We start from the raw sequence: 14463 nt of genomic DNA, 5'->3' as shown, positions 1-14463 counted from the left end.
AATAACTGTTTAGAAATGTTTTGTATTGCCCCATTCGAGTCATTCCCTATCAGATGAACATAAAATTATCATCACCATTCAAAATGGTCCATTTTACCTAGGCCAACCTTGTACACAGGTATGCAACTTCTGTAAATATACATATATGTACATATGTACAAATAGCAATATACAGTACACAGACATTTTTGTTTTAATACCCCTGAACAACTTGATTAAAGCTGTTACAATGTTTCTATTATAAAACTACTTGGAAAGTTGACATAACTTCATGGGATGGAAGTTTAGTTCTACAGAATGAACAGAAAAAATGTTAGGTTATAAATACATTCTTTACAAAAAAACTGAATAGTGGTCCCGCACTCATCCTTTATATTACAGGAAAGTGTTTTTTTTTTTTTTTTTTTATTCGTTTGAAGGTATGTACATCTTCTTATTCTTGGTTTCTGCATGAAATATACAAAAGAGGTTAAGGTGATCGTGTTGTAGGCAGGCCTATTTGTTAGGTTTTTCTGCTTGTTCATGTTTGTTTGCGTTCCAATTCTCTTCTTTGGAGTTGTTATTGATTTCTAGTTGCCTTGTATTACTGCTGCTGCTGCTTCTTTTGGTGTTCAGGGAACACTGGGCGACTTTACTTCTAGGAACTGGAAGGAAAGATTTAACTCTTGAGACACTCAACTCAGTCTTTGATTTACTGTTGCTGCATTCCGTAGTTTGATGGCTGCTGAGAGGACTGGCTTCCTGGAAGAGAGGAGAAACCAACCGGTTTATCAGAGTGGCCCAATTCAGTTGTTAGTCTCCGCCCCCACCCCGTCCCCGCCCCGCCCCTTTATGTCTGAGCAAACTTGCAGGAGTTCTCCCTGTGTGGCAAGAAGTAAACAACTGACTAACAGTAGACTTTCTGCTTGATTTTTTGTGAGGCAGGCTTCCTAGCATCACCGTCCTCTTAAATAAATATTTGCCCGGCAACAGAGAGGATAAAGCCAAATTCTCTTAAGTCTCCATATCAATAGGAATTTCATACAATTTAATACCTGAGAACATCAAACTGGACAAGCTCAATTGTTGCAGTCTAGATACCATATGTCTTCACCAGAGACTCACTAGTTCCAGGCTTGGCTTCCAGCTGGTGGACTTCTGACTTTAGTCGGACCACTGGGTTTGTAATGTGTTGGGATTGTTAGGAAAAGGTGTGAACTGTAGATGGAGCTGAGTTGCACAGAGTAAGTAATTGACTGTGTATCTTTAATGAAGATCTATCTTTAACATTTCATTTACATTTATGTGCATGTGAGTGGCTGTCAGGAGACGTCAGAGCACAGGACAGCTTGCAGGAGTCAGCTCTCTTTCTGTACCTTGTAGGTTCTGGGTATTCAGGACCTCTGTCTCTTTCTGTGCTCCTTTGACTCTCATGGTGTTCTGTTTCACCACCGGCCCAGAAACAACACCCTTTACAATCATTTCTCTTAGGTATCTGTCACAGTGACAAAAAGCTAGCACAGCAACCAAGTACTTTGTAGGCAGATCTCCACATGATGTGACCCTGGACAAGTCACATTTTTGTATTTCAGCAAACGGGTATTAAGCCTTTGCTAGACGTTAACACTGTGCTAGTTGTGTGACATACAACAAAGAACATTAGAACACTGCTCTACTAGACTGTACATTCTAGTAAAGTAAGCTGCTGCTTAGCAACTCTGTGACCAGCTTGGTCAAGATCTCCTATACATGGTCATACTCTGGTCTAACTGTTTAGTGTTACAGAAGCACTGTAGTCACCTGGCCAACATTTCCCACTTTCCCCACGTGGAATCAGATGGCTTAGATAGCTGGGAGGGGCTGTACAGTCAGAACAAGGAAGTTGGAAACTCCCCATGTTTCCCCAGTTTCATTCAAGGTCCTTTGGCCTATACCATATTAAAGTGGACAAAGCTTGGAGATAGTGAAGATTGTTTTGACAGTAATAACTCAACCACACACCAATGCAATCATGGAAAGATTTAAAACTAGGATTTAACAGACGAAACTAAGATGACTTGGAGTGGAAAGCAACAGTCTGCCTTAAACTGGCCATGGTATCTTCTCAAAAATCTGAAGTCACAAAGGATGTTAGCCACACTGCTGGAATCAGCTGACCTCCCAAGATTCAGATTTAACTGGTTTGGGATGGGGCATAGGGATGTGGCTTTAAAACATTTCCCACGTGTATAAAGTGCACCTAAAGTTCAAAACTTACCTCATCTCATCAAGAACCTATTTCTGCCTTATGCTATTCAGTGATGCCACTGCTCTGAGACGTTTTCATTCACACAGTTGGTGATCTTTCCTTATCTTACCTCCTATTCTGTTTGAACTGTCACTAATTAATTCGCTGTCACCTTTAGCTCTCGGTTATACTCAAGGACTGCATTTACACTCACCAATCAACATAATTAACCTTGGTTGCAACCTGCAGTTTTAATATAATCTTTCTAAGGCATCTTCTTTGGCACAGTCCAGGTTAATATTGTTCTTTCAACTCCACAGGAGTCGTCATTTACCTTTAATATCTGCCTTCCTCTTCTACCTTATGTAATGTTCCCTGCAAAATAGGTAAATAATTATGGAATTTTGACAGTGTTGGTGCAGGGGAAAAGTGAGTGTGCACGAGGAAGGCAGTTAAAGTACTTATTAACTGCAGAAGTCCCAAATTTTTAGGCATGTCCTAAGTAAGTCACTAAAGTCTACTTCAAATCTCCTTTCCGCTCCATTTATGTTCTATTAAAGTCCTAATAAGCTTTCCATATGACCACTGGTCACCTCTAAATCTTTGAAGTGAAATCTACTGGCTCCAGGTCTTCGGAGCCAGCTATTTCAGAATGCTAAGCCAGCTGCGAGCAACTCTGATACACCGTTGTCTGGGGCTTTCAACATTTTCTCAATAAATGACAAGCAGTGAGTTGGACAAGATGAAGTCTAGAGCACATGCTAGGGAAAAGAAGGCTAGGCTGTAAATGTGTGGCCAGTAAAAGAAAGAGCCTCCTTTCAGACAAATGTGCTCTTTAGGGAATAATTAAATGGCTATATTCTTTTGTTTTAGGACCAATGAACTGCAAGCGAGCTAGGAAAGAGGGTTGAACTACACACACACACACACACACACACACACACACACACACACACACACACACACACACACCAGTCTGTGCTCTACTGCAGCTCACAACATGCTAATGGTGCAGTTGAAAATGAAAGAGACCTGCAATCTTCTTAGTTTGATTGGTTTTCTCTGAAAAACTGTTGATGCTACCAAGTTGTTCGCGTAGGAGGCATCCTTTCATAAGCTTATGAATTGAATGTTTGGCTTCCAGTACGACTTTGGGAAGTTCTAGAAACCTCAAGAAGTAGAGTTTAGAGAGCAAAAAGTAGGTCAGTAGGGCTTGGCCCTTGGAGTTTCTTGTCTTTGGCAAACTTCTGTCTTATTATTTCCTTCCTGTTTAAAAACGAAGTAAATAGCTCTCCTTAGCCACACACTCCCTTGGCCATGATGTTCTGCTTGAATACATGGGCCAAGAAATCTTGACCTAATATCCCTGAAACCATGAGACAACTATTTCCTCCCTTACACTGTTCTGGTTAGAGACTTGGTCACACAAAAGAGAATACTCAGTTTGTTGTGAATTGGATAGATAGAATCATGTGCTAACACGTAACTGTAAGACCACAGTAGAGACACCATAACTTAGCATCATGGAGCTGAATCGCTGCACTAGTAAGGTCACTTAGTTACTCTTCCAAGAGACACGGGAAAGGGAGGACCCACATGGCTTGGAGGGATGCAAAGTGAGGAGGGAGGAAGTAGAGACAGGTGAGTGTGTGTTTGTTCTCCTGCACTCTTCAGGGCAGGTGTTCTGGCTGTGGACGGGAGCCATCCCCACCCCAACATGTGCCTTCTTTCTTCAGTTAAGCCTTCCGAGAAGCACTCTCACTGACACAACAGAGGTGTGTTTCTATGTTGATGTTAAACCCAGTGATGCTGAGAAGATTATAAGTTGGGGATTGGCCTTATGTGATAATTTGGTCTAAAATACAGTAGACTGCATGTTACTTAGTGGTACACCACTGTCTAGCATGGGGGAGGGCCTAGACATTTTCCCTGCCATAACAATAGGAGGAGGAAAATGTTGAAAAATAAATATATATAGCTATAATATAGAAATAAAAGGGTAATCTCACCATTTTTGCTGAATTTTCTCTGGTAAAGTACTCGGTAAAGTACCAAGGTCCCAAACAGAAAAGGAGATAATGTGGTGTGTTATTTTTAAAAATAACTTGTTTATTTTTATATGATGATGTACATTGGTGTTTTGCCTGTCTGCATATCTGTGTGAGGTGTCAGACCCTGAAGTTACCTGCCATATATTAAACCTGGTCCTCTGGAATCAGTCAGTGCTCTTCACTGCTGAGCCATCTCTCCAGCCCCACGTATGTTATGTTTAAGTCTGTCTTTTGGTCTGTATAAGGAAGACAAGCAGAATGAATATTCAAATTGCTAAAGGTTCTCTCATAACAGCTAAATATATGTGTGGGGTGTCCAAGCTGAGTCCGGCTCTGGAGGGGGCTAAGTTACACGGAGGCTCACTGGGGCTTACTGTAGGTCACAGACATTCAAGGTGTGAGTATGAAAATCAGAAAACATGCCTATAGAGGGTGAAGGAATGCTGTTCCCAGCACCCTGGCAGCCAAGTATAGTTTTAAGATATCTTTCCCAAAGATCCTCAAGCAGGACCCTTAAGGATTTATAAACTATCTTGGCTTAAAACTTCCAAGGTCCCTATATAACCCTCTAACAAAAGCTTAATTTATTTCCCTAAAGTTGTTTTTAAAAACTATGTTTAAATCAGAACAAGCCATTGATTCAGTACTAAGCATTTTCTAGAAGGTAAGACAACAGGGGGGGGAGACATGTGTTGCCTGCATACAGGACTGTGCCAGGGGTTAGAGGGAGGAGGGCGAAGAGTGGGAGAAGTGAACGAACATGAGGTAGAAAAGTTAGATGAAGGTATATCAGCCTCTTTAAGAATATATTTGGGAATAAAGAAAGGGTGTAGACAGTAAAGACGATTAAAGCTACATTTTAGAGCTCTGGATATTATGCCTGGCTACACATGAAAATCTAGATCCTGTCTGTACCTCAGTCTAATTACACCAGAGCATTTAGAGGGCAGAGTTCAGGAAGTGAAGATTAAAAAAAAAAAAAAAAAACCCTTCAAGCAGATGTCAATGTGCCACCAAAGATGAAGACTTTTGCTTTCAAAAGATGAGCCTGCATTTGCGTCATTTAGATGGTAGGAAAACATTTACCGTATCGGTCATTTCTACTGCTGATTGACTTGTTTTGTTGTTTTGATTAGGAAACAGTTACAGTCCTTCACTGTCAGATCTGCAAGGTGCGAGCAGCAGGTTTTTGATGGAGTATGCCTTCTGGCCATGAAGGAGAAAGTAATTTCAGTTAATCCAGGGCACTCTCACCTCTAAAGGGAGTTACTTCCTGATAAGCAGAGAAACTGGGCATGGGACCAAGAAATGCTAGGTGAATCATAAATACGGCAAAAGAGGAAGGGTGCGGCCAGCAAAGAGACAGCTGTGGTACTTTGCCCTCTGCTGGCGGTTCCTGGGAAAAGCATCATCTAGACAGGAAGGGTCTGTGCCAGTGTCTTCACCATAAGGACGCAACAGCTGTCCTAAAGCTCACAGCCAACCACATGTTTACACCTCAACACAGTGCTGAAGAGGCCCGGCAGGATAAAGCACACCTTCAGCTCCCTTCTAAACCAACACTGTCCCTTTTGCCTGTAGCTTATACCATTTTCAGTACTATGCTCCCATGGACAATGGCTGATAATAGTAAGATAAGGCTTCTCTATCAGACATTTAAACAAAAAGCATCATGGCCTAACAATTATTTTTTTCCAGTTCAGGAGCTTGAAGACTTATCCGTTCTAGGAAAGGAAAGCACTCCACCACTGAGGTATACCCACAGCCAACAGTTACTAATACATTCATAAAAAATAATGACTTTGTACAAGGGGGAAATTGTTCACTATTCCATTTCTCAAGATGCTCATGGCTCCTTTCTCTATGTGATATAATGAGTCCTAAGGAAAGTTTCTAGGGCACCAACCAGAGCCCAGAGAAGCTATCACACATACAGCGAACTGAGGATTTAAAGATGGCAGGGCAACCTATGAACAAAATATTTTTGAGCCCAAATGCTCTATAAGGATACAAGTAATGTATTAAATTGTATCTGGTAGGGCGGGAGGTATTTATAGCATGTTATTTATTTTACTTCGGACTTCAGCCCACTTCCTTCCTTTTAGTACTCACATCATTAACCAGAACTGGAATCTAATGAAACAATGGGGCAGTAGAAGCTATGAATCCAGGACTGTCATATAACCAGCTAAAGATTAGTCTTTAATAGTTCCACCTTGCCCACTTAAAAGTCCTACCTTCTGTACTCTGCCTGTCTTTGTACCCATGGGTCTTTGTAAGCCATTGTGGGTGCAGATGTGAACAGGACAAATCCTCTGTATCCTCACAAAGTGATGGGTAAGGTTTCATCCAGGGTTCCCACTCACCCAGAAGCCCAAACTGTGCTGTCTCTTGCATGGGTTAACAGAATCTATATGAAATTTGACTTTTCTGTTGGCTTTTCTGACTTGATTTGGAAAGACTGTCTCTCACTTTCATGCAAAGAAAATGAGAAATCTTAAGTGTCTAACATCTTTAGGTTATTATTCCGCCCTTACTGTATTTAACTCAAGATTCACCAAACGCAAGAAATCTTATGCCATTTATCAAACAAAAATGAAAACAAAAAAATGATCTTAAAATAAAATATTTTGAAATATACTATCAAGTAGTAAGAAAAGCAGGTCAGCATATCACCCAAACATTTAAAAAGCTTAGTTGATTCACATACACTTTTCCTCTTTATTCTCTCAGTGTAGGTTACAAAGTTGAGTTGAGAAGTCAGTTCCCTAACAAACCTTTTCCCTCTCACTTTGCAGAGAAAAACATTTACCTTCTGTGGCACTGGCACCCTTGGGCTAACAGGTCCTGAGGACGCAGGGTTGGTTCTTGAACTATCAAACTTCCTTAAGTCATCCCTGGAATCGGCAATCTGGAAGACACATAGTTCACCAAGTCAGGCCTCCATTGTTAGAATGTGTCTTGCCTGAGGCCCAACTAAATGGTGCCACAGAAAAGCTACAGAAGAGCAGACACCCACCTCCCAAACCTTGAAAACCTCTAGAGAAGATGTCTCCAGACTCTGTCCTGCTCAAAGGACATTTTTTAAATACCGAAACCAATCTATTAAAAAGGTCTCTCTCATGAAGAGCAGAAGAACTTTCCAGAAAGAAAATGTTCACTTGGCAAGTTAAAAAAATTTAGTATGTGAGTCATTACACCTCATTTTTCCTGTAGAACTTTAGTTCATTTCCAGGAAGGTCAGGTAAGGGAGTCATTTCTACTTTTTCCGACAGAGTTTAGCTGTTCATCTAAACTAGCTGAGGCTTTCACTGGACTCTCGGCATGTTCTGAATGTCTTTGCTGCCTTCCAAGTAAAAGTGTTTTTGGAGGAGGCTGGGCCAAATGTACTGCAGATATTAGAGTGCTAAAACAGGTTCAACTTGATGCCATTAATGCTTTCTTTGCCATTTTGCGTAACTGGTTTCTATTTCTGGTTCTCAAATTTCACAGCTTAAAGACTATGACAATACATGTTACACAGGACCATTCCTTTTCTTATTTGTAAAGAATATCATTGTAGCTCTTGTCTACAACTTGAGTGTGCTATGAAGCTTGTCTCTTATCGACAGCCTATGTACCAAATTGACAATAATAATGTCTGAGGAATTCAAATGCAGCTTTTGCATAAAGCTACTTATGGAGACACATACTGAGTTCAAAGTCAGCCTAAGCTACCATAGCCAGAAAGGATCTGTATCAATCAATACATGAGGACAGAGATGTAGCTCAGCATAAAACATTTGACCAGCACGCAAACCTCCAGGCTTCATCCCCCACACTACACAAAATCCCTCCCAAACAATCAAAAGACTGCTCAAACATATACAGTGACTTGATTTTTGTTGATACAATTCACATACAATTTTAAGATCAGGTGTTTCAGAAGAGAACAGCAAAGCCCCTACTGTCCAATGGCTTGGAGAAAAATGTATTTTCTGAGCCAAGTAAAGTATTACTTGATTTATAGCATCAACAATGATACATAATAAGACATTTCACTTAAAGGATGCACTTTGGGATGTGGTTTCCAACATCCTGTTGTAAAGGTCAGGCTCTACTGGAAGGAGCCCATGACTGGCACGTGAGGACTACCTACCTTGCTTATGTCAGACTCAGATTTGCTGGAGCACATACTTTGGAGTTCTTTGACAAGATCTGCTTCATCATCTGAACCCAAAGAGAGCCTGTGGTCCAAAGTCAATGTCAGTGAGAGGTCATTCTGTAAGGACCTAATATGAGGATGGGAGGAGAGTTTTTCAAAATGAGAACAAATAAATCAGTTACCAAACAGAGAAAGCTAGACACTGTATCTGCTGATCTTTGAGATGGAGTTCTCAGTATCTCCCCAAGTATCTCACCAATGTTACCTAGCGTAACAACTACCCTATGCCAAGAGATGAGAATATTAACTGGCACTCTCTCAAGACACTGTTAACTTCCAGCCAAAAAACTCTCAGTGGGATAACAATTGTTTTTCTACAAAGAAAGCTGCATACATGTAAACGATCCCACTGCCCTCTCCCCCCCCCCCTTTTTTTTTCTGTCTCTCAGGTCAGATAAGGTAAAGTTATAGCCATGAAGTTTCACTGACTTGCCTACCCAAATGTGAGTTGAACGAGGTTGACACCAACAGACATGCCAAAGTGGACAGGAGAAGCCTGCGAGGCCTCAATCTGATACAAAGGACTACAGAAACCCAACGAATGCTGAGAACGGGAGAAGTGGTCTTCCCCAGGACAGAGCAATGCCAACACAATACATACATAAATGTGCACACATATAGCAACACATTCATAAAAATAACATTATACAGACTGGTTATACCTAAAGAAAAGAGAGGCCGTGAATTTGAAGAAGAGTGGGAAGGGGTATATAGGAGGGTTTAGAGCACTAGTCTCCCTAATGCTGCGACCATTTAATGCAATTCTTCATGCTGTGGTGACCCCAACCACACAATTATTTTGTGGCTACTTTGCAACCATAATTTTCCTACTTTTATGAATAGGAATGTAAGTAGCTCATATGAAGATAACTGATATGAGGCCCCAAAGGGGTTGTGATCCATGGGTTGAAAACCATTGGTTTAGAAGGAAGGAAGGGTTAAATGTGATTGTGTTAATCTCAAAAAAATTATAAAAAGTTAAAAAAAAATAATAAGCAGGGCTTTGGGGGTGTGTGTGAACAAAAAATCCACTTCAAACTTAAATCTGCCATGCACTAGTAGCACAGCCAAGGCCAGCCTGATTGTTTTTTCCTTAGCAGCCCAAGCCCTGAGTTCTCTTCTTTGACAAAGGATCCTCAAGCCGTTGTTTAAGGTTATGGGAAATTTACACAGCCTTTGGTATGTGACAGTCTTGGGGGAAAGTCAGATAAAATGCAGGCTTGTTTACCTCTCTGCTGGAGTGAGCAGGCTACTGCAACTATCCAAATATTTCCAACTTACAACTAACTATATCTTTCTTTGTAGTACAAGATATTTGTAGCTGAAATAATCAATAATACCATAGGGGCAATATACCTGAAATGATCACTATAAACACAGTACTTATTTGTAAATAACTAATGCTGTTTCTGTAAATCTACCATTAAAAAAAATTATCCACAAGCCGAGTGTGGTGGCTCATGCCTGTAATCCCAGTACTCAGGGAAGCAGAGGCAGTTGGATCTCTGAGTTTGAAACCACCCAGGTCTACAAAGTGAGTCCAGGACAGCCAACGCTACACAGAGGAACCCTGTCTCAAAAAGAAAAGGACAACCAAACAAAACCCAAAAAAAACTACCCACAGTCCAAATCAGTGGTTCTCAACCTCTCTAATGCAGTGACACTTTAATGTAGTTTCTCATGTTGTGGTGATCTTAACCATAACATTACATTTGTTGCTATTTCATAACTGCAATTTTTCTCCTGTTATAAATTGTGGTGTGAATACCTGATATGTAGGATGGTCTTAGGCAACCTCTGTGAATGGATCATTCACATTCCAAAAGGGTCATGACCCACAGGTTGATAACCCCTGGTCTAAATACTCATAAATGTAAGGTTTTCGTACATGTTTGTTAAATGATCAAGTTTGATTTTTTTTTAAAAAGTGAAGCCTGTTCCTCCAGCTTTATTCAACAAATTAAAAGGAAAATGGGCTTTATACTAAGCTTATGGAATGTAACAAGATTTTGTTTAAAGCTTGTATTAATGCATTGTTTTTCAGCTAATAATATCTATTACTCCAAAGTCATATCAATGCACAACAGCTGCACAAAATGATCTTGGCAGTATCCCAAATACTTAAGACAATTAACGTCAATTAATTATTAAACTCAAGTTTTAATTAAAGTTAATTAATTATTAAACTCAAGTTTTCTTTGATGCAGAGGGAAACTTGAAAGGGAACTTACTGTTGCTTTGACAGAGAGCTGTTCCTGTTACAATTCAGATGTGGTACAGTCTTATTTCTCACACCTGTGGAAAAACAGCCATTTTCAATAGAAGGGATCATTATTCCTGTGGGGTCATAACTCCATAGATTTAAAGAAGCAAAGCAATCCTGGAGTCTGCAGCACGGGACTCTGGTGTCATTTCCAACACAGTAATGGTTGGAAGGTTGGAGAATAATTGTTTTACTTATGGATATTTATGCTGAGGTCAATGAAATTAAAACAGCCCGAGGCTCAGTTTAGGAAACCTGACTGTTTGTTGCTATCAGAGGCTCCTCTACTCAGTAGTTGACCTACTGATGTATTTAAAGTCTTTCTTCCCAAAGTACCAAAAGAGGAGTCTAGTGCCTGCTACCTCATGGTAATTATAACCAGGAGTAGCGTGTTATGTGTGTGGCGTCAGCAATGTGCTTGTAAAAAATTAACTTGCTGTAACTACACATTACTCAGAAATTGGGACTATTATACAAAGAACCAAGGAAATCAAACCATTGTTTTCCAATATGCAGATTATGGGCCACTTACGAAAAAAGAAAATATCAGGCTGTGTGTATACTAGCGTAAGAACATTTGTTTGTATCAGGCATATATTGGGTATATACTTGCCATGATGCAATGTATTTCCTACTAGACTACAATCAGAAATGTATGCAAAACAACACTGTCTTTTAAGACTTGAGATATATTTCTATTACTCCAAATCTTAAACATACTAAAACATTTAGGTACTTGTGAGTGAAGCATAAAATTGTGTAAATGTGGCTGATACAAATTTTCTATAAAAAATATTTCAGGCAGGAATGTAACTTATTGGTATAGTGTTTACCCAGCACACTCTGAGCCCTGGATTTGAATGCCACAGCCACAAGAAAAAAAGATTTTGAGAAGTAAACTGAATTTAAAATGTTTCATTGAGAACAGGTCCCAAATATCACTGCACTACTTCTTCACTCATCTCGTCCTATCGCCCCGATCACTGCATAAGTGTCATGGTAGGCACTGATGTACAGACACCTATATCCAATATCAGTGGGCTTCTCGTTAGGTCTGTAGCGCAACAGGTGGTCCTTACTACCTCTTATGAACTTGCACAATGATCTGATAGGTTCTTTTCTGTTCCTTTCAGACCTGGTCCACTTGCAGATAGTAGCAAGAGCTCTCTCACCAGGCAAGATTTATGTCAAAACCCAAAACCAATGCAAGCATTGTAATTATGTGATATAATTATTTGAGAAAAATTATTGCTATAAAGTTAAAACAATCCAGTACTTATCAATGAGTTATGTACTTCGCAAATTTTGTTTCTGGATTTTATAAACTTCTATGCTGCCATAGTCAGCATAAGCTGCTGAAGCACCACTTCCTTACTCTTTCAGCAAAGTGTTCATGTTTTTAAGTATATCATGTTTGATACTACAAACAATTCTAAATCAATGAAATTATGATTTATACTATAATTATCCCATTTTTGACACAGGGTCTTACTAAATAGCTCTTGCTGGCTGACCCAGAGCTCACTACGTAGACCACCCTGGACTCTGCCTCCACAGTGTTAGAACTAATAAAGTCATGTGCCACTATGTCTGGATTAATTAACATCTTAACAGAAGATCTGAGTTGTCTAAATTATTTCCACTGGATTGTTTCCTTGTTCTTTGTGTTGATTCTGGTTGTAAATGCTACAGCACATGGTGACAATGTTTATGGTTTATGTAATTATTTGGGTCAAGTTAGTAATTTCTTGTAAAGCCCATAAGGAGTTTCTGGATGTTTTTCCTGCTCCATATCCAGTATCTAAAATTGTCTGACCCTGTACATACCACACAGGAAAACAACACTCGAGTTGATTCACTCATAAATGCCTTACACTAATATCAAATATGCTTGTGCATGTAGTTTTTCAAGCTAAGTTCAACTAAGGAATGACATTATATGTAAAAAGAGCAAAATAGAGTAAAGCCAATAAATTTAATTGTGGAGACCAAGAAAACAAATTTGCTTTAAAAATAACAAGTTGCCGATAAATGTTCTACTTCTGGTATGAAAGTGTTATCTTTCAGGTAGAAGGTTCCCAGCTATGTTTTGGAAAACTATTACATGGGTCATTCCATAAAAACTGTGAACTGTACAACTAAAGTTTTTGACAGAAAGTAGTTTTAAGAAGGAAAGCCCACTTGCATTCAGAAACTCGATCATGCAGGCCTCCCATGCCCACCTTCATGCTTCAGGTCAGGCTTATTCCACGTGGGGGAGGAAAAGTGTCCAGGCTTCTTGCGAGGACTGGTGTTCACCTTTCTCCAGGCACCACCCTCTCCTTTCTTCTTGCTGTAACTGGAAACTATGGACAAAGGGAAATTTCCTCCTTTGAAGTCTGCTACATGCTGGTCTAGCTCTGAAACGACACGCAGAACATTTTTCTAAGAATAAATGACAACAAAGTTTCATAGCACAACCTGAAATACATTACCAATTCTTAAATCATGGGCTTGTTAACAGTAACCAAGCTGGAGTTGTCTGGACTGGCACAGACTGTACTGGAAAGTCTAGAATCAAACATGTGCCAGTAATTAAAAACAGAAAGAGTTCTGGTTCAATGGCATGAGCAGTACATTCATTTCTCTAGTTACAAGGAGACAAAGGGCTACTTCATAAAAACCAAATTTCAAACAGTGATAGAATGCAAATTTGTTCCTTCATGTGCCGCCCTACATACCTGCCCTCGGAAGGGGACAGCCATGCAGAACGGCTTTATTAAGCAGGATGCTGAGAGCAGCCTTCACCACAGCCTGCTGTCCTTGGCTAGGGTGTTTCTTAGAAGCTGTCTGCCCAGGTTGTCTGTTCACACAGGCTCTTGACAAGATTGCTTCTTGAACTCTGGGAGCAATGACAGCATTCCACAGCTTAGACATCCACCTTGCAAGAGAGGAGGGAGAAGCCTCTTAAAAACTCCATGCAAGTTCACAAAAGAAGCAGACCTGGAAACTGAGCAAAGTTACCTGGCACGTTTCTCTTGGTTGGGTACATGTTGCGGTTAGTTGTATAATAAATAAAATTGTCCAATACCTAAGCCGCTTGAATTTGTCTCAAGAGTAGTGTATTTCAAGTGAACCTGGAAGCAATAGGAAGTATCTACAGGATGGATGAAAGTGTGATAAAGATGTGGAAATGAAGGCAAAAGCCGGACGTGGTGGTGCACGTTTTTAATCCCAGAACTCGGGGGGCAGAGGCAGGTGGATCGATGTGAGTTCGAGGCCAGCCTGGTCTACAAAGGGAGTCCAGGACAGCCAAGGGTACACAGACAAGCCCTGTCTCAAAAAACCAAAAAGAAACAAGAAGGAAGACATCAATCCAATACACATATTTCTGTAAAATCCCTGTGTCTAAATGTCTTACATTTGCTTGACACATATCATTAATAATAAGACACATGTGTATTTTAATATTTGAGCTGAGATGTACCACTGATGATATAAATGTTGGCCCAGTACAGGAGGAGCTCCTCACACATGTACACACACATGGCTCAGCCCTGTGGAGAACCCGGACATCCGGCTTCTGGTGTACCTCTTAGCTGTAAGCCATGGGGGCTGTGGCTGAATATGGAGCAATCAATGCTAATTACAATGTCAAGGGTTTCACAGCATTACAAGTTACAAGTACTGGAGAACTTGCCTAGCATCTATGAAGATCTAGTTTGATGCTCACCATCACGTGATGAAGGAAACCAAAACC

At 40.2% G+C, this 14463-nt stretch overlaps 1 protein-coding gene across 1 annotated transcript in view; it reads right to left on the bottom strand.

Moving 5' to 3' along the window:
- Positions 1-396: 396 nt before the first annotated feature.
- Positions 397-14463, bottom strand: part of Cttnbp2 (cortactin binding protein 2) — a 151809-nt gene continuing 137742 nt past the window's right edge. The window contains exons 18-23 of the mRNA XM_051151881.1: positions 13445-13644; positions 12947-13123; positions 10693-10756; positions 8396-8528; positions 7070-7168; positions 397-741 (exon numbers count right to left, since the gene is read on the bottom strand). Of these exons, the coding sequence (XP_051007838.1) occupies positions 496-741; positions 7070-7168; positions 8396-8528; positions 10693-10756; positions 12947-13123; positions 13445-13644 (919 nt within the window). The 3' untranslated portion in view covers positions 397-495. The remainder of the gene's footprint in view (positions 742-7069; positions 7169-8395; positions 8529-10692; positions 10757-12946; positions 13124-13444; positions 13645-14463) is intronic.

This window comes from Acomys russatus, chromosome 10 (genome assembly GCF_903995435.1).
Source record: "Acomys russatus chromosome 10, mAcoRus1.1, whole genome shotgun sequence".
NCBI lineage: Eukaryota > Metazoa > Chordata > Mammalia > Rodentia > Muridae > Acomys > Acomys russatus.
The sequence above is the reverse complement of the archived record's forward strand: the minus strand, read 5'-3'. Positions and strand labels throughout refer to the sequence as shown.